The sequence below is a fragment of the Podarcis erhardii genome, assembly GCF_964252035.2.
Source record: "Podarcis erhardii genome assembly, chromosome: 2".
Classification (NCBI taxonomy): Eukaryota; Metazoa; Chordata; class Lepidosauria; order Squamata; family Lacertidae; genus Podarcis; species Podarcis erhardii.
In genome coordinates this window covers 19,034,300-19,061,931 of record NC_138498.1, presented here as the reverse complement: position 1 = coordinate 19,061,931, position 27,632 = coordinate 19,034,300, and the positions used below count along the sequence as shown (strand labels likewise).

Sequence of the window (27,632 nt, the reverse complement as noted above, 5' to 3'; positions counted from 1 at the left end):
GTAAAATTGAGGATTAAATTTGGTGAAATGTGAGTGGTGGGTGATACTGGGAGACTGGCTGTGTGAGATGGCCAGAAATAATAATAATAATAATAATAATAATAATTGTCAGGGTTTTAGGGAGAGAGGAGACAGAGAGCGAGGGCGAGGAGGAAGAGGACGACAACGAGCCGAGGTTGTCCCAAAGTCCGTCTAGCGAATCAGAGGATTCCCAGAAGGGAGCCCCCCTGGTCAGGCCAAGGGGCAATAGAGAGGGAATCAGTCAGAGAGAGGGGAACGAAGAGGGAATCCCCAGTGGGAGTGGCAAAGCGGGACCAGCTCCCCCGTCGGAACGGAGTAGAGGGGGGGGAGTTGCCAGTGTGTCAGAAAGAGCAGGACAGGAAGGAGGAAGGGGGAGGAGTTCGGAGCAAGACGTCCTGCCTGAAAGGGAGGAGTGTAGTACCGAGAGCAGCGTAACTGTAGAAAGGAAGGTCAGAGGCAACGTACGCGCGCCAAGTTCAAATATAGAGGCGCGCGGAAATGAGGAGAGCTCTGAGGAGGAGCCTGGTGCCAAAGCACGAAGGAGGGGGGAGCAGGCGGGAGAAGACTCAGCCTCTGGGGAGTCCCGGAAAGAGGGAAGACAGGGGGGCAGGAAGACCCTGCGGAAAAGGAAAGAGAGGAAAAGGTGGAGCAGTACAAGCCTCTTAAATTGGTGCAGGGGAGGGACGGACTCAGAGGGGACTTCTAACATCTAAGGGTAACAGATGCGGAGCCACGGAGTTTGGATGTAATGACGACAATGATCTTCAATAAAACCTTTTGTATATAGCTTGGACTGGACTTTGGTCTCTTGTGAGCTGGGACCCAGGGTGGCTCTGACAGAAAGTCCCCTCCAAAGAACGCAAAATTTTTTTTTTGCAAAGCTCACGAACGGTGACAGCCATGACTGCGGAGGAGCAGTTGACAGCGCTGCGAACTACAGTTTCCGAACTCACTGCTGCAGTCCTTGCGTCTCAGAAGAAGCATGACGAAATGGAGAAGCGCTGCCAGGACCTGCAAACAAGGTGGGAACGTGCAAGCAGGGAAGGGTTCCCAGGGTCCAGATCAGAGGGGATTGGACTTGGTCGGAGGGGGGGCAGCCTAGTCACCCACTTCGATGGGAACCTGAAGCACTACCCCAGTTTCAGAGCAGACGTTTTGTATGCATTGCACTTGCTTCGTCATGACTTTAAAGATGAGGAGGAGAAAGTGGGGTTTATTGTTTCTCACTTGCATGGGCCGGCCAGAGACTGGTTGCGCAATTTGTGGCGTGAAGATGGCCCTGCCCGCCGCGATGCAGATGAATTCATTAAAGCGATGGATGCCTGCTTCCAGTCTACTGTAGATGTGGATCTTGCACGCAGGGAAATTTTTGGATTGCGGCAAGGCAAAGCCACTGTGCGTCAGTACCATTCTAGATTTTTTGCTTTACTGACTGCGCTAAGCTGGGAGAAGGATTGTGCACCTGTGAGGGATTTGTTCTGGGAGGGGCTCAGCGGTCCCATTAAGGATGAACTTGCCAGGGGAGACAGACCCCAGACCCTGGAGGAGCTTGTGCAGAGGGCTTTGGCGATTGGGATACGGCACGAGGGACGTCCTTGGCACACTGAGGAAGAACGTCAGGTGCGTCCACCAGCGAGGACGTCTTCTTTCATCCCCAGGGAGTTCAGTCAGTCACATCCTTCGCCACTGGGAAGGCAGGGGGAGGAGCCCATGGAACTTGGTGGTGCTAAGGCTCAAGCAACAGCCAGAGCCCCAGCTTCCGGTGCAGTGAAGGCAAAGCCTCCTAGAGGGACCAGGAAGTGTTACATTTGCGACAGTGCACAGCACATGGCGAAAGAGTGTCCCCAGAGGCTGCAGAAACACACTGCAGCTTTAGCAACTGTTGCAGCAGAAATGATGCAAGCAGAGCAACCTCAGGGAAACGACAGTGCCTGGCTGGAAGCAGAGCTGCTGGGGCTCAGCCAGGCGAATCTGTAGAGCAGTCCCCAGCGCTTTTGCAACGCACAGACCCTTTACCACCCAAGCCAGCGGTGCAGCTCACTGCAACACTTCAGTTGCCGAATGGAACCACCCTGGAAGTCCCCATCACGATTGATTCTGGGAGCAACGCAGATTTTGTGGGGACGCACTTTGTCAAGCAGCATCGCATAGCGCTTCTGCCAGCGACAACACCTCTGAACGTAGTCACGGTGGATGGCAGGAAATTGCTAGGAGGACAAGTTGTGCAACAGACGCCTCCCATGGTGATGAGGATTGGAAATCATCGAGAAGTCATCAGCTTCAATGTCACCCGCCTTTCAGACACGCCTATAGTATTAGGCATGAGTTGGCTGGAGAGACACAGTCCTGCTGTAGCGTGGTACCAACGGCAGATCACCTTTTGCTCATCGTACTGTGCTCAACATTGCATCCAGTCCAGCCAGGAGGAGGGAGCTGAGCAGCAGTTGCAACTTGGCATGGTGCAGGCAGTACCCCGCAAGTACGAGGGGTTCCTGGAGGTTTTCTGCGAGAAGGAAGCTGACCAGTTGCCGCCCCACAGGCCTTATGATTGTGCCATCGACCTGGTGCCAGGGGCGCAGTTGCCGACTGCAAAGCTGTATTCCATGTCTGAGGACGAGATGCAAGAACTCAGGGAGTTCATAGAGCACAATTTGAAGCGCGGATTCATCCGAGAATCGAAAGCGGTGGGGGGCAGTCCTGTTTTCTTTGTAAAGAAGAAAGACACGCCCCAGAAAAGACTCATTGTGGACTATCGATTCATAAACAGTAAGACCAAACCCAAGGCCTTCCCCATGCCCAAGATAGATGATCTCCTGGCAACCGTAAGGAAGGGGAAGATCTTCACCAAATTGGATCTGCGTGGAGCGTATAACCTCATACGCATCCGGGAGGGCGATGAGTGGAAGACGGCCATGTTCACGCCTCTGGGCACGTACGAATACAGAGTTATGCCATTTGGTCTCCAAAATGGATCTCACGTCTTCCAAGCATTTATGCATCACGTGCTAGCGGGACTTCTCTACAAGAAATGCGTGTGTTTCCTCGACGACATCCTGATCTTTTCGGAAACGGAGGAGGCCCATGAGAAGGATGTAAAGGAAGTCCTGCAGAGACTACGGGAGAACAAGCTCTACGCCAAGTTAGAGAAGTGCCAGTTTGATGTGACGGACGTGGATTTCCTAGGCTACAAGCTGTCCGACAAGGGGCTGGCCATGGACAGCGCCAAGGTCCGCGCGGTGTTGGACTGGAAGAGCCCTCGCAATCGGAAGGAAGTCCAAAGATTCATCGGCTTCGCCAACTTCTACCGCAAATTCATCAGAGGTTTTGCGAAGGAGACGGCAGCGATCACGGACACTCTCAGTTCCAAGAAAAAGAGGTTCGTGTGGACGGAACAGGCGGAGCGCTCTTTTCAGAAGCTTAAAAGCCTTTTCGCCTCCGAGGAGCAGCTGCTGCACGTGAATCCAGGCAAGCCCATACGACTAGAGACCGACGCGTCAGACAGAGCGGTTGGAGCCGTACTCCTGCAAGAAGATCCACATGGAAACTGGAGACCCGGTGCCTTTTACTCCAGAAAGCTCAGCAAAGCGGAGCAAAACTACACCATATGGGACAGGGAGCTGTTAGCCATTCACGCAGCTTTCAAAGCGTGGCGACACTTCCTCATAGGAGCCAAGCACACAGTACAGGTCCGCACGGATCACAAGAACCTAGAGTATTGGCGCACGGCGAAGCTCCAAAGCCAGAGGCACATGCGCTGGGCGGAATTCTTCGCGGATTTCGACTTTCGGATAGAGTACGTCCCAGGAGATTCCAACGTTATAGCCGATGCGCTATCCAGGAAACCGCAATATCTCGATGAAGCGGCGCCTGTAGCAGCCAAGCACATTTTCGCACCGCAGGCGTGGTCGTGCGCTGCCGCCACAGTAGATCTGGACGCGGTGCGACGCGCGTTGCAAGTGGATCAGTTCGCACAGTCCAAGATGGAGGAATTGCGCAGAGGTGTGCAGAGTGGCGAAGAGTTCCAACTACGCGACGGGCTGCTAACTCGCAAAGGTGCCCTCTACGTGCCAAGCGACGAGCTTCGCGCAAAGGTTCTGCAGCAGTTGCACGACGCCCCCAGTGCGGGCCACTTCGGTAAGGAGAAGACAATAGAACTGGTGGCAAGAGACTTTTGGTGGCCCCGGATGCGTGGAGAGGTAGCGGATTACGTCGCCAGGTGTGACACTTGTCAGAGGTTCAAGCCAGTACACCAGAAGCCAGCGGGGCTGTTGGAACCGCTGGAAACGCCACAGCAACCGTGGGAGAGGGTAGCTCTGGACTTCGTTACTGACCTGCCCAGCTCCAGGGGGAAGACGGCGGTACTGGTGGTTGTGGACCTGTTCACCAAGATGGCGCACTTCATTCCATGCGCAAAGGTGGCGACGGCGGAACAGACTGCCAAACTCTTCATCGATCACGTGTTCAAGGTGCATGGGCTGCCGCAGTCCATCCTGTCCGACAGGGGGCGCCAGTTTGTTTCCAATTTTTGGCAGAAGCTTTTAGGTATCCTGAACGTCAAGATCAACCTCACGTTGGCGAGACACCCACAAACCAACGGCCAAGCTGAGAGGGTCAACGCGATCATGCAGCAGTACCTGAGATGTTACGCCAACCAGCGACCAGCAGTTTGGGTGGACTACCTGCCGATGGCAGAGTTTGCCTATAACAACACGAAGCACGCGTCCACGGGGGTGACGCCGTTTTTCGCGAACAATGGTCGTCACCCCAGAACCTTCCCGGGGTTCGTGGCACCGGGAGAGGGGGTGCCGCAAGGAGCCGACCAGTTTGCAGCGGAGCTGCAGGAGGTGCACGAAGAGTTGCGGAGACATTTAGAGCTGGCCAAGCAAGCATATAAGGTGCAGGCTGACAAAAACAGGAGAGAGGGAGAGGAGATCCAGGTGGGGGACTGGGTGTGGTTAGCGGCCCAAGCGATGCCAGCCAAGTCGTTGGCCAAGAAGAAGCTGGGGCACAGGCAGTTAGGGCCGTACCAGGTGGAGGCTAAAATCAACCCTGTAGCCTTTCGACTAGCCCTCCCCGAAGGTTCCAGAGTGCACCCGGTCTTTCATAGATCGGTGCTCACTCCCTACAAGGCACCGCACAGGTTTCAGGAGTCTGACACAGTCACGCAACAACACACTAAGTCACAGGAGAGGGAGAGGGCGCCTAGGGCCGAACCACTCAACGAGGTCACAGAGATCCTGGACTCGAGATGGGGGCAAGAGGGAGTAGAATATTTTCTAGTCAGAGAGGGTGCCCCAGTCAGTGCCAATGGTTGGGTGCCGGGCTACGCCTTAGACGAACCTCTTTTAAAAGACGAGTTCCATGCCCTTTTCCCTCATAGACCCATGCCAGCCGAGTACTTTGATGACTGGCTCTTTACGCCCACATGTTCAGGCAGCACTTTCCACGGCTTTTCTTCAGCTGAAGAAAGGTCGCCGGACTCCAACTCGCCCAGGGGATCGTGTTCGGGGGTGGACACAGAACCCTCTTATTGGTGGGACGAGCAACCAGAGGAGGACTGGCGCAGGAAATGGCTGACGGGACCTTGGCAGGCAGCACCGGACCAGGTACCAATGGAGGAGGGAGAAGAGAACACCTTGGGTCAAGAACCCGAATTCGAACACTCGTACAACGAACTGCAAACAGAGGAGATGGAGGTGCAGAATCTGTATCCTGTGTCCGCCTCCGAAGAGCGGCAGCTTCCACAACCTGCACCCGATGAGCGGAAGGGGGGAAGGGGGGGCTTCGAGGGGGGGATGGATGTCAGGGTTTTAGGGAGAGAGGAGACAGAGAGCGAGGGCGAGGAGGAAGAGGACGACAACGAGCCGAGGTTGTCCCAAAGTCCGTCTAGCGAATCAGAGGATTCCCAGAAGGGAGCCCCCCTGGTCAGGCCAAGGGGCAATAGAGAGGGAATCAGTCAGAGAGAGGGGAACGAAGAGGGAATCCCCAGTGGGAGTGGCAAAGCGGGACCAGCTCCCCCGTCGGAACGGAGTAGAGGGGGGGGAGTTGCCAGTGTGTCAGAAAGAGCAGGACAGGAAGGAGGAAGGGGGAGGAGTTCGGAGCAAGACGTCCTGCCTGAAAGGGAGGAGTGTAGTACCGAGAGCAGCGTAACTGTAGAAAGGAAGGTCAGAGGCAACGTACGCGCGCCAAGTTCAAATATAGAGGCGCGCGGAAATGAGGAGAGCTCTGAGGAGGAGCCTGGTGCCAAAGCACGAAGGAGGGGGGAGCAGGCGGGAGAAGACTCAGCCTCTGGGGAGTCCCGGAAAGAGGGAAGACAGGGGGGCAGGAAGACCCTGCGGAAAAGGAAAGAGAGGAAAAGGTGGAGCAGTACAAGCCTCTTAAATTGGTGCAGGGGAGGGACGGACTCAGAGGGGACTTCTAACATCTAAGGGTAACAGATGCGGAGCCACGGAGTTTGGATGTAATGACGACAATGATCTTCAATAAAACCTTTTGTATATAGCTTGGACTGGACTTTGGTCTCTTGTGAGCTGGGACCCAGGGTGGCTCTGACAATAATAATAATAATAATAATAATAATAAATTTTATTTACATCCCGCCCTCCCCAGCCGAAGCTGGGCTATATATTATATATTATATATTATATATTATATATTATATATTATATATTATATATTATATATTATATATTATATATTATATATTATATATTATATATTATATATTATATATTATATATCATATATTATATATTATTATATATTATATACTATATATTATATATTATATATTATTATATATTATATATTATATATTATATATTATATATTATATATTATATATTATATATTATATATTATATATTATATATTTATACAGTAAATAAATAAATTCTAGGGGTTTCATTTTCACCCTCTGCATGCAGCACCAATGAGGCTGAGTTGTTTATTACTGGGGCCAGATGTCAGAAAGCAACGTTCAAGGCCATGTTAGGGAGTAATGTGTGCATGTTGTCTGGGAGGAAGCAAGATCAGTTTTCCCCAGGCAAAGTGTTTCTCAAGAGGTATCAGAAGGAAATGTCTCAGAATTGATGAACGACTGTTATAGATAGATAAAAGAGGATTTACTCTGCTCGACTATTTTGAGGACAGGTTATAACAATGCATAAAAGCCATAGCAGAAATTGGTAACTGAACAGGGGATGTATAGAGAGAAGAAATGAATGTATTTTGAAATGATAGTTGGAAAAGCTATTTTATCAGGAGCAGCAAAGCAGGGAGGAAAAATGGAAGGGACATCTGGGTGGGTGGGAAGTGAGCTTTTAAATTTGTATAGAATTTGTGTGAATTTGGTGACAATTTGTTAAAAATCATGGAAAATCAATAAAAATAATGTGATGGCCTGGGATTCCGATTCAGAGGATGAACCAGAGGAATCCCAGCCTGCACAGGAGTCCCCGCCTCCAGGGCCGGCTGAACTGGGGCAAGGCCTAGATGCTGAAGAGCCTGCACCTGTGGCAGAGCACCAGGAGCTGGCCCCAGGTGAAACCCTTCAGGCCCCAGAGGGGCTTGAGGACTCAGTGGCTACAGGTGAGCCTCCTCCAGGGCCCAGTAACCCTTCGGCCTCTCCTGATCTGCAGAGGCTTAGGGCAGAGAGGCGAAGGGAACTGGTTGCTCCCAGGAGGAGTGCTCGCCTTAAGGCCAGAGGAGGCGGGGCTCCTGGGGGCCGGGACCGCCCCTGGCCTTAGAAGAGGATAAAAGCCCAGTCAGCCCAGTCCCAGGTTGCGGGAGCAACGTTGTTGTTGGCTTTGGACCTTCCTGTGTTCTTGATCCCTGCTTGGCCTCCTGTTCCTGACCATCCGGTGCTCCTGTTCCCTGCTCGGCCTCCTGTTCCAGCGTTCCTGTTCCCCGCCCGGCTCTCCGCCTCGGACCTCGCCCCTCTTCGTGTGGACTCAGACTACGCTCAAGGTACCTTTCCCCTGGGTCCAGCACAGTTTGCTCCCGCCACACCCGCACTCCCCCTTCGTTGGGGTGCGTTCGGGAAGAGCCAGAGGCCATGGCTGACCAGGTGGCTGCGCTGGTGGCTTTGGCCCAGAAGAACCAGGCCTTGACTCACACCGTGCAGCAGCTCAGCGACGCGGTTACGGCACTTCAGCAGCGCTTGGAAGCCCTACCGGCTTCTGGGGCCGACGCCCCGGCTCCTGGCAAGTACCCAGTGGCTTTGCCCGAGAAATTTGATGGAGCCCCGGCCAGCTTTCCCATGTTCCTCGCCCAAGCCAAGCTGTATATTCAGGGGCGAGCCGGGAACTTCCCTGACGACCGCACCAAGGTGCACTTTTTGATTAGTTTGTTAAAGGACCAGGCGGCCAAGTGGGCGTTGCCGCTACTCAGGCAAGACTCCCCCTTGCTGGCAGACTATACGGGGTTTTGCAATCTTTTGGAGGCCGCGTTCGGCAACCCCCAGAAAGGGAGTCAAGCCAACCGGGCGATTCGGCAGTTGAAACAGGGCGAGTCCACGGTGGCCGCATATACCACGGAGTTTCGGCTGTTGGCACAGGACTTGACCTGGAACGACTCGGCATTGCGGGACCAGTATCTCGAAGGGCTTTCGGACGAGATACTGGACCAGCTGGCCACAATGGAACGCCCCACCACGCTAGACACTCTCATTCAACGGAGTCTACAGATAGACGACCGGCTGGAGGATCGTCGCCAGGCCCGGGGCCGACGACACCTCCAGTTCTCGGCACCAGTTTCTTCCGGCAGCCCCACGGTCACAACTGAGTTATCGGAGGAGCCTATGCAGCTCGGGGCAGTGCGGCCACGCCTTTCCCCCGCAGAGAAGGTGCGGCGTCGGGAGGGGAATCTATGTCTCTACTGTGGCGGAAGTGGACACTACGCTCGGTCCTGCCCTGAGAAACGCCAGCCGCAGGGAAACCGCCAACCCCCAGTAGCTGATGGCCCTAGCTACCGGGGGTCCCAAACAGCGCAGAATGGGCCCGCACCAATGGACTTGCAACATCTTATGGTTCCGGTACGTTTATACCCTCCAGGTGGGCCCTGGATTCTTACCCATGCTTTGGTGGATTCAGGAGCAATCCGTTCTTATATGGACGCTGCTTTTGCTGCCCATCATCAGGTGCCACTTCGGAACAAGCCAGAACCGGTCCAGGTGGAAGCAATTGACGGACGGCTTCTACGTTCAGGAGCCGTTACTCAGGAGACCCAGCCCCTGGTCCTGTGTCTCCAGCAGCACCGGGAGTTGCGAACTTTGGACATTGCCTCTATGCCCCGGTTCCCCCTCGTGCTCGGGATGGACTGGCTGGAAGCTCACAACGTTCAGATTGACTGGGTCAAACGGACTGTGCACTTCCCAGACCCATGTTCCCATGCTCAATCCGAGACGCTGGCGGCCGCGCCCACGGAGGAGGCAGCACCCACGCTCCCAGCCGTGTACCAGGACTACCAGGACGTGTTCGAGGAACGGGGGGCAGACCAGCTGCCGCCGCATCGGCCTTTTGACTGCGGCATAGACCTCCAGCCCGGAGCGCCCTTACCAGTGAGTCGCTTATATTCTCTAACAGAGCCAGAGCGCGAGGCTTTGCAGGACTTCTTGCGCAAGAACCTGGAGCGTGGGTTCATTAGGCCTTCCACCTCGCCTACCGCGGCACCAGTGCTCTTTGTTAAGAAGAAATGTGGGGAACTTCGCCCTTGCCATGATTACCGAGCCCTGAACAAAATTACCATCCCAGACCGGTACCCCTTGCCCCTTATCTCGGAGTTGCTGGAGCGGGTGCAAGGGGCACAGGTGTTCACCAAGCTGGACCTCCGGGGGGCCTACAACTTGATTCGGATCCGAGCCGGGGATGAGTGGAAGACAGCATTTGGGACCCGGTACGGGCAGTTCGAATACTTGGTTATGCCTTTCGGTTTGTGCAACGCGCCTGCTGTGTTCCAACGCTACATCAACCACGTGTTCCAGGACTTGTTAGACAAGTACGTGGTGGTGTACTTGGATGACATACTGGTTTACTCCCGTGACCCGGCTCGCCATGAGGGACATGTCCGGACCGTGCTGCAGCGCTTGCGTGAGCACCGTTTGTACGCAAAGCTCAGCAAGTGCGAGTTCCATCAGCGGACTGTGGACTTCCTTGGACACCGGCTCTCTCCAGATGGGGTGCAGATGGACCCTGGGAAGGTGGCAGCGGTTCGAGAATGGGCGGCACCCCGGAACCGCAAGGACCTACAGCGTTTCCTGGGGTTCGCCAACTACTACCGGACCTTCATCGCAGATTATGCTCATCGCACCACCCCGTTGACCCGGCTACTGCGCCCAAAGACGCCGTTTTCCTGGGACAAGGAGGCAGAGGAGGCGTTTCAGGGGTTGAAGGCCTGTTTCCAGAGGGCGCCAATCTTACAACATCCTGACCCCTCTCGACCCTTTGTGGTGGAGACCGACGCCTCCAGTACGGCTCTCGGTGCCGTCTTGTCTCAACAGAATGGACCTGAAGCGCCACTCTTACCCTGTGCCTTCTATTCCCCCCAGCTCCTACCAGCGGAGCGTAACTATACTGTGTGGGAGCGGGAACTACTGGCCATCAAGGTGGCCTTTGAGGTCTGGCACCACCATCTTGAGGGGGCACGACATCCGGTGGAGGTGAGAACCGACCACCGGAACCTGGAGTACCTCCAGACCACCCGCAAGCTGAACCAAAGACAGATCCGGTGGGCGTTGTTCTTTTCCCGGTTCCAGTTCCGGATCCGCTACATCCCTAGCTCTCAGAACCAGAAGGCGGATGCCCTGTCCCGGAAACCTGAAGACAACTCAGACACGGTACAGCAAGCAGAACCCACCACGATCCTACCTCCAGCTGCATTCCTGGCCACCCAGGAGGCGGAGCCACTGCAGGCTCGGGTGCGGAAACAGCAGCGGGTCGACGCTTGGGCCCAGGAACGACTCCAGGAGCTGGCTGAAGGGTCCAGCCCACAGTATCCGGGGCTGGTCCTGCATCAGGGCCTTCTGCTGCACCACGGTCGTCTGTACATCCCGCCAGGGCCACTGCGGCTGGAGGTTCTCCGGATGGCCCATGATGCCCCAGCAGCGGGGCACTTTGGACGGTATCGGACCACCCATCTGGTCAGTCGTGAGTTTTGGTGGCCCCGCCTGAAGGCTGACGTGGCTCGATACGTTGCTGGTTGTGATGTCTGCCGGCGCGCCAAGGGCCCTACCGGGCGACCCCCCGGCCTACTTCAGCCATTGCCAGTTCCACCGCGCCCTTGGCACACGGTTTCGTTGGACTTTGTAGTGGACTTACCCCCGTCTCGTGGTTGTACCTGCCTCCTAGTTTTCTCCGACCATTTCACCAAGATGGTGCACTGCGCCCCCTGCCCATCTGTACCCACAGCCAAGGAAACCGCTCAGCTGTACCTTCAGCATGTCTTCCGCCTGCATGGCCTACCTGAGCGCGTGGTGTCCGACCGGGGCGTTCAGTTCACATCCCGGTTCTGGCGAGCATTACACCAGACCCTCGGGACAGAGGTCTGCCTCTCGTCAGCCTACCACCCACAGACCGATGGCCAGACGGAACGGGCGAACGCGGTGCTGGAGCAGTACCTCCGGTGTTACTGCAGCTACCAGCAGGATGACTGGGTCGACCACCTGGCATTGGCGGAGTTCGCCTACAACAACGCGGTGAATGCGTCCACCCAGCAGACCCCGTTCCAGGCCAGTTACGGTTATCATCCACGGCTGTTTCCAGATGTGCTGCCGGCATCCGCGGTCCCGGCGGTGACGGAGTGGCTTCAAGAGCTCCAGTCCCAGCAACAGCTTTTGGTGGAGCAACTGCACCAGGCCAAGGAAGCGTACAAAGCCCAGGCCGACCGCCACCGCCAGGTGGGGCCGGAACTTCGCGTTGGTGACCTGGTTTGGCTCTCCACTTGCCACCTCCACCCTTCTCGACCTTCGCGGAAGTTGGACGCCCGATTCACCGGCCCGTTCCCTATCGTGGACCAAGTCTCTCCTGTGGCATTCCGTCTCCGGTTACCCGCAACCCTGAAGGTTCACCCGGTCTTCCACAGGTCCCTTCTGAGTCCAGTGGCCCCACCCGACGAGTTCCACCCGAACCGTCCCCGACCGCAGCCAGTGTTGGTTCAGGGAGAGCCTGAGTACGAGGTGGAACGCATCCTGGACTCCCGATACCGCAGGGGAAAGCTGCAGTATCTCATTGACTGGAAGGGGTACGGACCGGAGGACCGTTCCTGGGAACCAGCGGCCAACGTCCACGCACCTGCCTGCCTCCGAGAGTTCCATGCGACGTACCCCGGCAAGCCGGGTCCGGACCCTCGGTTGAGGGGGGGGGGCTGGGAGGGGGGATGGTGTGATGGCCTGGGATTCCGATTCAGAGGATGAACCAGAGGAATCCCAGCCTGCACAGGAGTCCCCGCCTCCAGGGCCGGCTGAACTGGGGCAAGGCCTAGATGCTGAAGAGCCTGCACCTGTGGCAGAGCACCAGGAGCTGGCCCCAGGTGAAACCCTTCAGGCCCCAGAGGGGCTTGAGGACTCAGTGGCTACAGGTGAGCCTCCTCCAGGGCCCAGTAACCCTTCGGCCTCTCCTGATCTGCAGAGGCTTAGGGCAGAGAGGCGAAGGGAACTGGTTGCTCCCAGGAGGAGTGCTCGCCTTAAGGCCAGAGGAGGCGGGGCTCCTGGGGGCCGGGACCGCCCCTGGCCTTAGAAGAGGATAAAAGCCCAGTCAGCCCAGTCCCAGGTTGCGGGAGCAACGTTGTTGTTGGCTTTGGACCTTCCTGTGTTCTTGATCCCTGCTTGGCCTCCTGTTCCTGACCATCCGGTGCTCCTGTTCCCTGCTCGGCCTCCTGTTCCAGCGTTCCTGTTCCCCGCCCGGCTCTCCGCCTCGGACCTCGCCCCTCTTCGTGTGGACTCAGACTACGCTCAAGGTACCTTTCCCCCGGGTCCAGCACATATAATCAGTACAGGAATGTCAGGGTCCTCCCAGTCAAAAGAGGTGTTCAGCCATTATATGAATAGGGCAGGTGGTTTATGCCTTTCTTTCATTTCTTAATGGAGCAAGTAGCATTTCTTGCCACTTTGTTGGCTTCAAGACTGTAGGGCTATTTTACACCTCATAAAAAATGTTAATAAAACTACAAAAGAGAAACATTCATTGCTGTCCTTCACAGTGATGTTTTGGGTCAGTAAGAACGTCCCTTACAGTGGAGCGTCTTCCTGTAAGAAGGTGACAGGCAAATGTTGGCATGTACAGCTTGAAATGGCAAAAGGCTACACAGTAAGACACGTCCTACAGTGGAACCTTGGGTTACAGACACTTCAGGTTACAGACTCTGCTAACCTAGAAATAATACCTCGGGTTAAGAACTTTGCTTCAGGATGAGAACAGCAATCGTGCTCCAGCGGCGTGGCAGCAGCAGGAGGCCCCATTAGCTAAAGTGGTGCTTCAGGTTAAGAACAGTTTCAGGTTACGAATGGACCTCCAGAATGAATTAAGTTCTTAACCTGAGGTACCACTGTACTTTAAAAAAAGTTAAATGACCCTTGGACAGTTAAGTCCAGTCAAAGGCGACTATGGGGTGCAGCGCTCATCTCACTTTCCGGGTTAGGTAGCCGCCGTTTGTCCACAGGGTCATGTGGCCAGAATGACTAAACTGCTTCTGGTGCAACAGAACACCATGATGGAAACCAGAGCGCATGGAAACTCCTTTTACCTTCCCACCGCAGCGCTACCTATTTATCTACTTGCACTGGCGTGCTTTTGAACTGCTAGGTTGGTAGGAGCTGGGACAGAGCAACGGGAGCTCACCCCGTCACATGGATTCGAACCACCGACCTTCCGATCGGCAAGCCCCAGAGGCTCAGTGGTTTAGACCACAGCACTACACAGCACCACAAAAAACTACCCAGTGTGACTTGTCCTACATACCTTGTGACAAGACCACTCATACTCTCAACAATCGTAAGTCACAACCTGACAGGAAGTGCATTACAGGAAACCCAGTATCAACAGGTGAAATCAGGATGCTACAGACCATTGATACTCCAGCTCAGTGTCTTTAATTCTCAGTCACAGTGGCTCTCCTGGGTTTCTGGCAGGAAACCCTACCTGGAGATATCAGGGATTAAACATGGGGCATTTTGCAAAGTCTATCTTCTACCATTGAGCTATGGCCCTAAGCTTACAGCTAGGTGACTCTTAGAACATGATGTGGCAAATTTGTATCATGTAGGGAGTTTTTTTAGTTCCTGTTATGTGTGATTTTATTGCTGTTGACCCTTATTTTCATTTATCTGTTTGCAGTGCTTTTTTCTGGGGGTATACATACCCCCTAAATATTTTGTGAATCTAAGTTTGGCCTCACTGAGGGACAGTATTTCAACATGAGTAGGAAAATGAGAGTACCCCTAAACATTTTTTTAAGAAAAAAAAGCACTGTCTGTTTGTATGAAATCCTGTGGGTTTGCTATTTAACTTTTTAGACCCATAGATCCATTGAGCTTAATGACCACGACTAACTTAGGCCTATTAATTTTGATATGTCTACTTTGAGTAAAGCCTAGTTGAATGCAACGCATAGAATTAATGCATTATACACTGCAAACACTTTCAACTTCATGAAAAATCCTAAAGGGGGGGGGGACACCATTTATTTTTTCTTCTGGAAACACCCTCTTTAGACATGGATCCCCTTATTATCAGTCTGAACAAGGCAACAATCTAAAGCAATCTTTTAGTTGACCTAAATCAATAATTTCCAACCACATAGCAATAACTTGTGTGCTGAGGTTTGTTGTACTGGAAAAAGGAACATTTGTCAGGATGCAAGCATTTGGCATAGGAAAGATATTTGAGGAGTCCTTTTACACTTTTTAAGATGAACAGATTTACTGTGGAATAAGGTTTTCCTTGACCACATCTTCAGATACCAGAGATGCAGGCCACAAATGTTTATGCCACAATAAATCTGTTAATTTGTAAGGTACCAGAAGAGAGCTGGCTGCTTTTGGAGCAACAGATACTCTCCAGAAAATATTGTCATTTGTTTTTCCGAAATCCCACATTCCTCCATATTGTATCTCCCAGGAAAGCGCTGCCAAGGAGATTAAAAGGAGAGAGGGAATAAAGCAGATGTGGCACTAGCAGGAGTCAAATAATCAATTGCAAAGATTTTTCTATGAGCCCCTGGAAAATAAATCAGGCAGGAGGATGGATGCTGAAGAAAAGCTTATTACCTTTGGCTTTGAAATGTTCCTTCAATGATCTATCCCCTCTGCATTAGGTAAAATATGTTACACTCCCCAGTGCTCATTCAGTGCTCCTGCTATGTCTTTGAGAAGGTATTGATTGATAAGAGGGCAGTAATCACAGATCTGGGATAAAGATATTGCTTCGGTGAAGCCCTGATTCAGCAAAGCAGCAGTTAACTTCCAGAATTGCCCCACTTTGCATTTCATTGACCCAGGGTAGTTCTCTGCCTAGAATTATTCACATGATGGCATGAATTTTGCTCCAGTTAAGTCAGTAAATATCTCATCATAAAATTGCTGAATTATTGCTACACCCCCTCCCAACTAAATGTTCGATGTCTCTGTCTAGCCTGTTAACTTTGGTTGGGGGCGGGGGCGGCGGCGGCGGGGGGGATAAGAACATATATTTTCAAACAAATTGTCCTCTGGCAAGACAAGAGTGACAACAAGCTCACAAAATGGTTAAATGTATGCTGTGGTAAGTTCCCACTTGGTTATTGTTCTCTGTTGTTTTGACATTTATTTCAGGTCCATTGTCTGCTGTTTGCCTGAATGTACCATGGACAGCACCTTGTGAAGCTTTGCTGCTCTATCAATAAAACAAGAAAATGCAATCCCTGTTAAGCAGGGGTAGGCAACCTAAGGCCCGTGGGCTGGATGCGGCCCACTCGCCTTCTCAATCCGGCCCACGGACGCTCCGGGAATCAGCATGTTTTTGCATGAGTAGAATGTGTGCTTTTATTTAAAACACATCTCTGGGTTATTTGTAGGGCATAGGAATTCGTTCATCCCCCCCCCCAAAAAAAATATTAAAATAAATATGCCACATGCTCTGAGGGATGGTGGACCGGCCCATGGCTGAAAAAGGTTGCTGACCCCTGCTGTTAAGGGTTGGTATTCCGGAGATACAATCACAAGTGATTCTAAAGCCGCTATGCAAATTCTCACATTTGTATTTTAAATTCAGGCTGAAATTGACTTTATATTGCATGAACAACGGTTAGAGGTGGAAGACTGTAGACTAAAAAAAGAGAAGAAGTCTAGTTCTAACCAATGAGCTGTGCAAAACAATGGGAGTCAACAAAGCTTTTGTTCTCTTTCTAAATATTTGAAATATCAGGCTGATATTGACATTTTGAGAGACTGTTCCATAACGTAACTGAGGTGCCAAGACTCAAAATGTGTCCTCACATAATTTCCTTACTACAGTGGTACCTCGGTTTATGAACTTAATCCAATCCGGAAGTCCGTTCTTAAACCGAAACTGTTCTTAAACCCAGGTGTGCTTTCTTAATGAGGCCTCCTGCTGCCGGTGCCCTTCCACCGTTTGGATTCTGTTCTTAGACCGAGGTAAAGTTCACAAACCGGGACACTACTTCGAGTTTTGTGGAGTTCATAAACTGAATAGTTCTTAAATAGGGCTGTTCTTAAACCGAGGTACCACTGTAGTTGGATGGGATTTAGAGCAGGGTTTCACCTGAAGATCTAAACACACACACACAAACCCTACAAAGCAAAACACACACACACAGTCTATAAATGTAATTTTCCCAGAGGAGCAAAATTTAAAACCCCAATTGTGTGATAGACGTAAAATCCAGGGCACTCTAATGCATCTCTGCAAGCTCTGTATCATTCCCACTAACAGATGCCCCATATTCCAAAAAGTGGCAGAGTTGGCAACTCGGCGCAGTTAGCAAATTTAATTACAGCATCAGATGCAATAATGGAGCAACCTTCTCAAGCTATAATTGGATCGTCACTTGGCACAAGCAACTTTGCTTGCTGTGCCATATGGGGAACTGCTGAGCAAGGTGTGGTGTATGTTTCTGCTCAATTATACAGGTCAGACCAGGGTCAAAGAAGAAGAAGATGGAAAAAAAGATTCATTTCCTATTAGGAGGAGGCAGAGCCTATGTAAAATTAAACTGTGGAGCTATTTGTCAGCAGCTGGCTGCCTTTTGCAAAGCCCCAGCCACGCTCTCTTTGAAACCCAAAAGGAACACTTAAAAACATTGTTTTAATTAGGGGAAAGAGAACTCCCAATGTATCCGGTGTATCAGAATGTTCTGGGCAAGAAATCAGGAGGATGGGGATTTGCCCCACTGTGAGGCTGTCCGGGGAGGAAATGGCAGAGAGGAGGGCAGTGGGAGGGGAAGGATGGGGAATTAATTTACATTTGATGCTGCTTTCCTCGTCAGCAGATCTTCCTTCCACTCTAGGGCTAACATTCAATTACATCAACAAAGCTTTCGGATAGGAAACTGAATGCATATTTAAGCTGGTGGTGATGCTGTTGTTGTTGCTACAATGAGGCTTTGAAAGGGGAATGTGAATAAGAAATACATATACAGATTGGTAACGTTAATCTGAATAAAGGGGGAGGTGTTATTGGGCAAGGGAAGCCAAATAAAATTCAAGGAAAGAAGCTTACTGGCACAGCTTCAGAGGAATGATAGCTAAAAAGTTCAATTGTCTGCACGATAATCCAATCTTTTTTACAGTTCTTTCACAGCGCTTCCCGCTTGTTAAAACTTTACTTTGATCTCTTTAGCACGGTCGGGAGACGGACTTCCTGGTTGCGTCTCCCGTTTTCAGCCAAATTAAAATATTTTAGCCCCGATAATTTTTAAGTCCCTTACTCACGGGTTGTAGTTACAAATTCTGATGTTCCAAGAAGAAAGGTTGGCGCTCATCAGCAGCAGCCGCGCGGCTTTGCTTCCCGCAGAAAGAGCGATGAACTCACAGCGCCGCTCCCCCTTTCACGTTCTGGAGCCCCTTACGGGGTTCCTTCTTCGTTTCTGGGGGGGCTTCTGGCGCCCGCCGAGTCCCACGGCCACGAGCTCACTCTGCCCGTGGTTTTTCTGGATGGGTCGCCGCTATGCCGCAGCGAACGACCCTTTTCTGCAGAGCCCCTCTTCAGAGCACGAAGAGGACCGCCATTGCTGTTTCGCGCCGCCTCCGGAAGTCTGATGCTGCTTTCCTCGTCAGCAGATCTTCCTTCCACTCTAGGGCTAACATTCAATTACATCAACAAAGCTTTCGGATAGGACACTGAATGCATATTTAAGCTTTTGTTAGGTTACTGGTGGTGATGCTGTTGTTGTTGCTACAATGAGGCTTTGAAAGGGGAATGTGAATAAGAAATACATATACAGATTGGTAACGTTAATCTGAATAAAGGGGGAGGTGTTATTGGGCAAGGGAAGCCAAATAAAATTCAAGGAAAGAAGCTTACTGGCACAGCTTCAGAGGAATGATAGCTATTATGAAATAGTAATTGCTGCACCCTTTGAATCCCCCAATACTACTACTACTTCTTCTTCTTCTTCTTCTTCTTCTTCTTCTTCTTCTTCTTCTTCTTCCCATTGTTGTTGTTGTTGTTTCATTCCAGAAGTTGGCAACTTCTTTGGATCACATCCCTGGTGTAGTAGTTAGAGTGTTGCCCTAGGACTTAGGAGACTGGGGTTCAAATCCCCACTAGCCAGGAAGCTCATCTCCATTTCGTTGGCTGTGGATGGTTTGGCTTCAGGTGGATGGATGAGCTAGTGGGACTGTGATGGCCTGGGACTCAGGCTCGGACTCGAAGCCAGAGGAGTCTCAGTCTGCACTGGATCCTTTGCCTCAGGCGGCAGCTGAACCTAGTCTGGGGCCTGATTCTGAAGAGCCCCAGTCTGCACAGATTCCCCTGCAACAAGCACCAGCTGGGCCGAGTCAGGGGCCTGAGCCTGCCCTGGCTCCAAATGCGGGATTACCTTGTTGCCTTCAGCTGGGCAATCACTTACAGCTGCTCCACTACCAGTCAGGAGAGGCTGAGGCAGCCTCTGGGTCTAGTAACCCACCAACATCTCCCAAACTACAGAGACTGAGGTCTGACAGAAGCCCAGAATAAAATTTAAGATTTTAACTGACGCAAAGGAAAGGGGGGGATTTGCCCTGCCAGATTTGAAACTTTATTATGAATCAGCAGCTTTCTGCTGGTTGAAGGATTGGCTGCTTCTTAAAAACACAGACATTTTAGATTTGGAAGGTTTTAACAACTCTTTTGGGTGGCATGCATATTTGTGGTATGACAAAGTGAAGATTCATAAAGGCTTTAAAAGTCATATTGTCAGGAAAGCATTGTACAATGTGTGGATTAGATATAAAGACCTAGTGGAGAACAAAACTCCAAGGTGGCTTTCATCAAGGGAGGCAAAAGCTGTGAAAAGACTTAATATGGAGTCCACATGGCCGAAATATTGGGAAATTTTAGAACAAAGTTAGAGATTGGCTTCACTATTATCAAATAATGGAGGTTTACAAGATGGATAAGAAAATTGGTTTCCAGGTGGAGAAATCTAAATTGGAAACAGAATTGTTAGAATCCAATACTAAGAACTTATCAAAAATGTATAACTTGCTGCTGAAATGGAATACGCAGGATGAAACTGTTAAATCAGCTATGATCAAGTGGGCACAAGATATTGGTCACAATATTATGTTCGCTGACTGGGAAAGGTTGTGGACCACCGGCATGAAATTCACGGCGTGTAATGCCTTGAGAGAAAATATTATGAAAATGATATATAGGTGGTACATGACCCCAGTCAAGCTTGCAAAAATTAACCACTTGTCAGATAACAAATGTTGGAAATGCAAAGAGAATGAAGGTTCATTCTTTCACCTCTGGAGGACATGCCCAAGGATTAAGGCTTTCTGGGAAATGATATATAACGAAATGAAGAAGATGTTTAAATACACTTTCCTGAAGAAACCAGAGGCCTTCCTCCTGGGCATGGTTAGTCATGTGGTGTTAAAGAAGGATAGAACTTTATTTTTATATGCTACAACAGCAGCAAGGATTCTCATTGCAAAGTATTGGAAGACATCAGACTTACCAACCCTGGAAGAATGGCAGATGAAGATGACAGATTATATGGGACTTGCAGAGATGACGGGCAGAATCCGAGACCAGGAGAAAGAGACAGTGGAAGAAGATTGGAAGAAAGGAAGGAAGAAAGGAAGATTGGAAGGACTATCTTAATAAATACTATAAGATTAAGGAATGTTAGATTGACATGGATTTAAAAATATGGTGGTTTTCAGAGATATTAGAGTATGAAAAGGAATGGAATTTGTTAAAAAAAATTGGGAAATAAGGGAATGGAGTTGCTGATGGGATAATGAAATTAGAATACAAAACGGTGAGGTATGAGGAAGTCGGGGAAATTAGGTTGAGAAAATAATTTTTGGAATTATACTTGTTGTTTTTTGTTTGTGTTTGTCTTTATTGTAATTGTTTTGTATTGGTATGTTTTACTGGAAAATTCAATAAATATTATTCAAAAAAAAAAAAAAATGAGGTCTGACAGAAGGAGAGACCTGAGTACTCGCAGGAGGAGTGCTCATCTTCGGGTGAGATAGGGAGGTGAGTCACTGGGAGATCAGGACCGTCTGTTACCCCGACAGAGATAAAAGGCTGTCGGACCCCACCCCAGGTTGTGGGAGCAACGTTGCTGTTTGCCAGAACCTGCCTGTAACCCTGTGCCTGACCTTGCCTGGTTTCCTGCCTCATGTCCTGCCTTGGCCCTGTTGGACTGATTCCTCGTGGAACTCTTGGATTTGGAACCGGACCTGGATCGCGTTGCTCGGGTTACCCCCAGGTCCAGCTCAGGGACAGAGGGTGAGAGAGGGGAGAGATGATGGTAGCAGGAAGGAGCACATGGAATAGGAGCAAGCAGGGGCAAGCAGGGCAGCAATGGTGATTGGCTGGCTGGTCTAACCAGCCACCAAATCATTTCTGGGTGGCCCTGTGAGTAGTGAATGAGGGGGTAGGGGGCCACAATCTGCCACAACTCGCAATCCACCACCTGAGTCAAGTGACTCATTGTAGGCCCAGCACTGGGATTACTTCTGAACTGGGTCCAACTAGTTGTATCTGTGGGCTAAATTTGGCTTGGGAGCCCATCTCGCAAGAATAAGCCATGGGGGATCATTAAGACAAAAACAATAGCCAACCTTTCAAAATAGCTTTTTAAATGAGAAAACTAGTGGAAGACACATCTTTTAATATCAGTAGAGCTTTTTGTTTGTTTTCATTAAGTTTCTCTCCCCAGAGCCTTCCAGAAAATAACAATTGTGTGTATCAAATCTTCCTGGATTCATACCAGAAAAATTAGATAATGTGTTGAACAGAAATCTGCTTTAACCTAAAACTATCTAGATTTGGAAAAAAACAACATAGAAATTGATCTATAGGGAAATAAACTTTACTGTAATGCCATTCTTGAAGTGTCATGTTCAGAATATATAAAATTCAGCGTGTAATTATAAGAAAGCTACACAGCATTAGAAACAGGAAGAAATGGGCATGAAGTATTGAAGTAATCCAGTCAATCTCCAGGCAAATTCAAATGATTACACTTAGGAAAATGGGAAAACTGAAGATGCAGTTGCATGTTACGGGTTGTGTAATGCATAGTTTGGCTCTAGTATTCCAACCGTATTGCAGAAGTTAATGTTGTGGTCAGAGACCAAGACGGTCGTTTCCCAGACAAGACCCTGAGCACCAAACTGAAAGTGAAAACCGTGGCTGTGCATTTAGCTCTCCATCCATGCATCATTACATTATGACATTCTATGTTTCACTGCCCCCATCACTGGCTAGTTGAACAGGTGCAGCACACAAACAAGAGTGATTTTTACTAGCATTGCAGGAGGCAGAGGGTGGGTGGGTGTCAGGGACCATGCTGAGGAGGGCTGCACTGAGGAAGAATGGTGGGAGCCTCCCTCTCCCTCTCCCCCTGCTCCTAATCCTGAATCTTCCCAGGAGCAGGAGGACAGTATAGATTTGGAACAGTGGTTTGCAGAGGGGCATAGTTCAGAAGGCAGAAGCTGGGAAATACTGGATGGGGAACAGCTAGGAGAAGAAACACTGGAAGAGAGAGGCTTAACAGATTCACTGTCTCTGGAAAGCATTCATCTGCTCTCCCGAAGGTCAAGAAGAGCTGAGAAAGTGGCAGAACAGAAAGCACAGAGGGGACAGGCTCAGATTACAAGACGTAGAAGTGACGTGGATTAATAAGGACGTAAGGGGTGGAACCCTTAATTGGGAACACCGCGATTTCTAGGAATTGGGTTCTTTGTTCTCTCACTGTGATTATTAAAGTTCCTAACTAGTAAGAAGACTCCCTTCCCTTGTTCTGCTTATCTATTGCAATGGGGGGTGGGGGGGGGAGAGAAGACCCTCCACCCCCATCATTCAGCCCAGACACTGAGATCCAGCGCCGAGGGCCTTCTGGTGGTTCCCTCATTGTGAGAAGTGAGGTTACAGGGAACCAGACAGAGGGCCTTCTCGGTAGTGGTGCCCACCCTGTGGAACGCCCTCCCTTCAGATGTGAAGGAAATAAGTAGCTATTTCATCTTTAAAAGACATCTAAAGGCAGCCCTGTTTAGGGAAATTTTTAATATTTAATGCTGTATTGTTTTTAACACTCGATTGGAAGCTGCCCAGAGTGGCTGGGGAAACTCAGGCAGATGAGTGGGTATAAATAAATAAATAAATAAATAAATAAATAAAATAATTGTTGTTTGTTTAGTCATTTAGTCGTGTCTGACTCTTCATGACCCCATGGACCAGAGCACGCCAGGCACTCCTGTCTTCCACTGCCTCCCGCAGTTTGGTCAAACTCATGCTGGTAGCTTCACAAACACTGTCCAACCATCTCGTCCCCTGTCGTCCCCCTCTCCTTGTGCTCTCCATCTTTCCCAACATCAGGGTCTTTTCCAGGGAGTCTTCTCTTCTCATGAGGTGGCCAAAGTATTGGAGCCTCAGCTTCAGGATCTGTCCTTCCAGTGAGCACTCAGGGCTGATTTCCTTCAGAATGGAGAGGTTTGATCTTCTTGCAGTCCATGCAGTCCAATTATTATTATAATATAAGATGACTCCCTGAAGCCTGACAGTGAGTGGTCTTAAATGCCTGATCATCATTTTCAGTGGCAGCTGAGCATCTAGTGCAAGGATAGAGTACCTGTGAACCTCAGAGGTTGTCAAATTCCCATTAGTCCCAACCAGTATGGCCAATAGTAAGGGATGATTGGAGCTGTACAATGTTTGGAGAGCCACTGGTACCCCGTCTCTAGTTTAGCATAATGTGTAACTGGCTTCCCCCCTCCCTCCTTCCCTCAAATAGCCTTGAGTATACCAAAATAGGCTTTCCCCACTTTGGAGATACACTTTTTAACACAAAGTTTAAGTGCCTCTGTTGCAGTCGAAGCTACATAGTTCAAAATAGGTCATCTTAGACATCCCCACTTCTATTCACATTTGTGTAAGTTCCAGCTAGTTTGAAGGCTATATATTTCTACTGGAATAATATATCTTTCTTGCATGTGCAGGTTCACAGACCCCCAATGGTTCAATTAAATTTGTGGAGAGGATATATTTTAGAAGATACGGATAAAGTGATTTTTCAATGCCTTGGATTGTGATTGTAAAAGATGACTCACATGAATTAATGTAGGTTATTATCTTCCCTTTCCTTCCCTTACATCCATTCTTGTCTTCCTCCTTTTTTCCCTTTTGTACCAGTGTGTTTGATGCTGTTTGTATTTTGTCTTTATTTTAAAAATTAATAAAGTTTCTTTACATGTGCAGGTTCCTTTGATCAAATGTGCTCTGCCCCAAGCCGATTCTGATCCAAGGTTGCTGCACTAAGCACTTTTATTCTCATTTAAATAAAATAATAGCCCCATAAAAATCTCGTGGGCATGGGAATTCCCCAGTCGGATGGTCTTCCAGGGCAGCTATGTATTAATGCCTTGGGGGTTAAAATATTTGAGCTGGATTCTCCAGCTAAAGGAATTTGAAGATAAGTAGCCTCTGTTTGTGCTGATATCAGCTCCTTGAGACTCATATCCCATACACTTAAGAGAGAACTAACTTCTTATTCATTGAAGACAAAATTCACCTCTCTGGGCCTTCCTCAGAGTATAGCATAAACAGATATATTCATTTCACACAATCTGTACTATGGTTATATAAACTGGCCAATATTATAGTCACGAGCCAGTCCAGGTTTATCTTTATGGTATGATAAACTGTTCATTAAATGCTTAGAAGAACTCTATTGTAACCCTGACAAAATCTCAACCTCCATATTCTCCTCTGCAACTGCTGACTCTGAATATTCACTAGCTGTTTTGTGAATACTTGCCAAATATTGGATCTCAGAATTTGGTACTCAGCTATGTCTGCTTTCATATCAGACATTTTATATCAATGTTTGATTTCATAATTCAATACAGTGATATCTCGGGTTACATACGCTTCAGGTTACATACGCTTTAGGTTACAGACTCCGCTAACCCAGAAATAGTACCTCGGGTTAAGAACTTTGCTTCAGGATGAGAACAGAAATTGTGCGGTGGCAGCACAAGCTAAAGTGGTGCTTCAGGTTCAGAACAGTTTCAGGTTAAGACCGGACCTCCAGAACGAATTAAGTACTTAACCTGAGGTACCACTGTACTTGACTTTGATATTTGCCAGTTGGCATGCATGTCTCACACAGAGCAATATTAAGAAGAATTTTAAAACTTGTTCGTGGAAGAATGGATTTGGCAGTATTTGATACCAGCTATTAAATACCACTATGCTTTAGACATGATTTCACAGCTGACATGCAATGGTAGTAGTATAGGAGAAGCTACATGCAATGTCAGTTAGTATTTGACAGATGAAACCTTGTTTCATTTACCCAAAATCATCAGGAAATGCCAACATCTCTGAAAGGAGGGTGAGATCCCAGAATAATATGTCCCATGGTGCACCCTCCAATGAACTGTAGGATTGCGTCCTAATAAAGAATCTGAATTTTGAAGCAAGATTTCACATTCAAAATTCATTTTTTTAAAATAATATTTTATTAAGTTTTTAACAAAAAGAAAGTTGCAAGACAATAAACAAAAAAACACAAGAGAAATACAAAAACACAAAAATACAAAAATACAAAAAATTAAATTTAACATAAAGAGAAAAATAAAAAATAAAAAATAAAAATAAAAGGCCCTCTTTTTAATTTCTCACCATTCATTAACTTATTTTCCTGACTTCCTCACACCTCCCTTTTTTTATTCCATTTTAAAAAAAAGGTTCAGCAAATTCATACCTCTTAATTTATCCTTAATTATTTATCCTCACATATTATAGCTTCAAATTTTTGTCTAATATCAATCCATTCTTGCATATTCTTATTTTCACATTCAAAATTCAATTGCTGATTTTAGATTTAAAATGCAAATAGCAACACCAATATTTTCTCTGCTTGCTGAAGAAGGAAAATATGGCTTGCTGTGTTGACTACAGCTAAATATGATGGATGGGTTTATTCACCACTGTTTAGAGTCTTGTAAAAGAACGCCGTATCTTCCAATGCAGTAATATGATTTGGCCAGGCCAAATGCTCCTGGCAGGCCTCTTGACCTTGGCACAACGCTTGTTTAATAAAAGCCACTTTTCTGTGAGCATCTGCCCTGGAATCTTTGAGCTGTTTACTTTGAACTTGCTTTCTGCTATATTCCGCTACAGCTCCCCTCATACAGGTAAACTTGCACAGCGGCTGGGTCTGCTCCAATCAAATGATCCATAACCTTGTATCATGAAATTATTTTGATTTAATATAGAGGGGGAGCGACAACTTATTGCCTTTCCCACAGAATCTGGGAGTGACTGGTTACACCCCCCCCCCCTCAGCACATCTTGTCCAATCAGCTTGATGCAATCAAATTCAGGCTCTGCTCTTAAATTCTTATAACAGAACATCATCAATACATTGGCACATCATACCTGAAGGCAGGGAGCATTCTGCTGGAAAAACTTTGTGAAACATACTCAGGGGGTATTTTAAAGGCTGCACCTGTTTCATTTCCCCCAAATCATCAGGAGACCTCCCCTTTGTGGGTCCTATTGTTAATCATTTCCTCCTGCATCTTTTATGATAATCCTAATCTTTTACATCTCAATTATGTCCAAAATTCACCATTAAATGACAAGTGTTATTGATTTTAATGAGTACTCAGTGATCCCCCCCTAAAAAAATGATGTTTGGGGTACTCTCATTTTGACTCAAGAAAAGCACTGGGTGTACTCAAACTTCGTTGAATGCCATCCAATGAAAATATAGCACCACCGTGACAATAGCTCAGTGGTTTTGTGTGCAGAAGGTTCAATCTTGTAGCCTCCAGGTAGGACCGTGAAAGACCTCTGAAACCTCAGAGGACAGCTGCCAGTCAGTGTAGACAATTTTGTCCTAGATGGGCTGGAGAACCATCAATAGATTAGCTTAGAAACAGAGCGCTGGTGAGCCAGGCATTTGTCCTCTTAAACAACCACCCCCGCTCCATCTTTTGTGCTTCAAGTTTTCATTTAAGTCTCACATTCAGACAAGGCCCACATGCAAATCTTGAATGCAGCCTCCATTCTGCCAGATTTATTTTGCCACAATACATGCCACCATGGCCCAATTAGTTCTCATGTCTGATGTATTCAGAATACAAACTTGCGTGCTTAAAAGAAAGAAGAAGAAAAAGAATCAATTCCTGGGGAGCCAATTGCAAAAAAACAAATCTACTACTAAAAGAGAGAGCGAGGCTGAGCTCTCATTTTCAGGCCTGAAAAGGAAGCCCTCTGCAAAACGACAATGCCGATTAGTTTTTTAAAACACAAAGCATACTTAAGGAGACCCATAAAAGGAGTGCACAATACCCAAACCTATAACCAAGATAAAAATACAGATTATCCCTTATGAATTCTTAAAGAGATCTTCAAGTAATAAACTGCTGAGATGATCAGAAAGTGGAATTTCAAGCTTTAAATGTGCATCTGTAGAATAGTCGCTGGATGCAAGCCACATCGAGTCCCAAGATTAATGTGCATTTTGTTTTTCAGTAAACCTTTTCCTTGGTCCATGGCTCCATAACAGTAGGAACACAGGGGGAACCAGGATGCAACAGAGGAAGGCTTCAGATCAGGCTTCTGCCAGATGTGCTAGTTTTCCATCTGCAGGGTAGGTTTTTCCATTTTTTTTAAAAAAAACTTCAGTTACATAGATAAAGGCATTAACAAAGACAAAAATAACCATGCATCTTAACTTACATTATATCCATAGCTGTCAACTTACAGATTTGAAAACAAGGGACCAGCAGCCTTGAAAATAAGGGACCAGCAGCCAAAATAAGGGTTTTTGCTATTGTAAAGAGTTACATACATTGGTAGGATTGACAGATGCTGTCAATCCGGCATGAGGCGGTTGCGGCACGTCGGCGGCCAGGTATTATTTAGTTCATTTTATAATGAAAC

The 27,632-nt window shown here is 48.6% G+C and overlaps 1 protein-coding gene and 1 long non-coding RNA gene across 2 annotated transcripts in view; both read left to right on the top strand.

The window, feature by feature from the left end:
• LOC309335155 overlaps nucleotides 1-27,311 on the top strand; it is a 40,209-nt gene extending 12,898 nt beyond the window's left edge. The window contains exon 3 of the long non-coding RNA XR_014153404.1: nucleotides 27,222-27,311. This is a non-coding gene — a long non-coding RNA (uncharacterized lncRNA). The remainder of the gene's footprint in view (nucleotides 1-27,221) is intronic.
• Nucleotides 11,342-12,592, top strand: KRBA2 (KRAB-A domain containing 2). Its single transcript, XM_081848785.1, has 2 exons — nucleotides 11,342-11,936; nucleotides 12,456-12,592. Exons 1-2 carry the CDS (start codon nucleotides 11,390-11,392, stop codon nucleotides 12,479-12,481), a joined length of 573 nt encoding a protein of 190 aa, XP_081704911.1. The 5' UTR covers nucleotides 11,342-11,389; the 3' UTR covers nucleotides 12,482-12,592.
• Nucleotides 27,312-27,632: the final 321 nt, after the last annotated feature.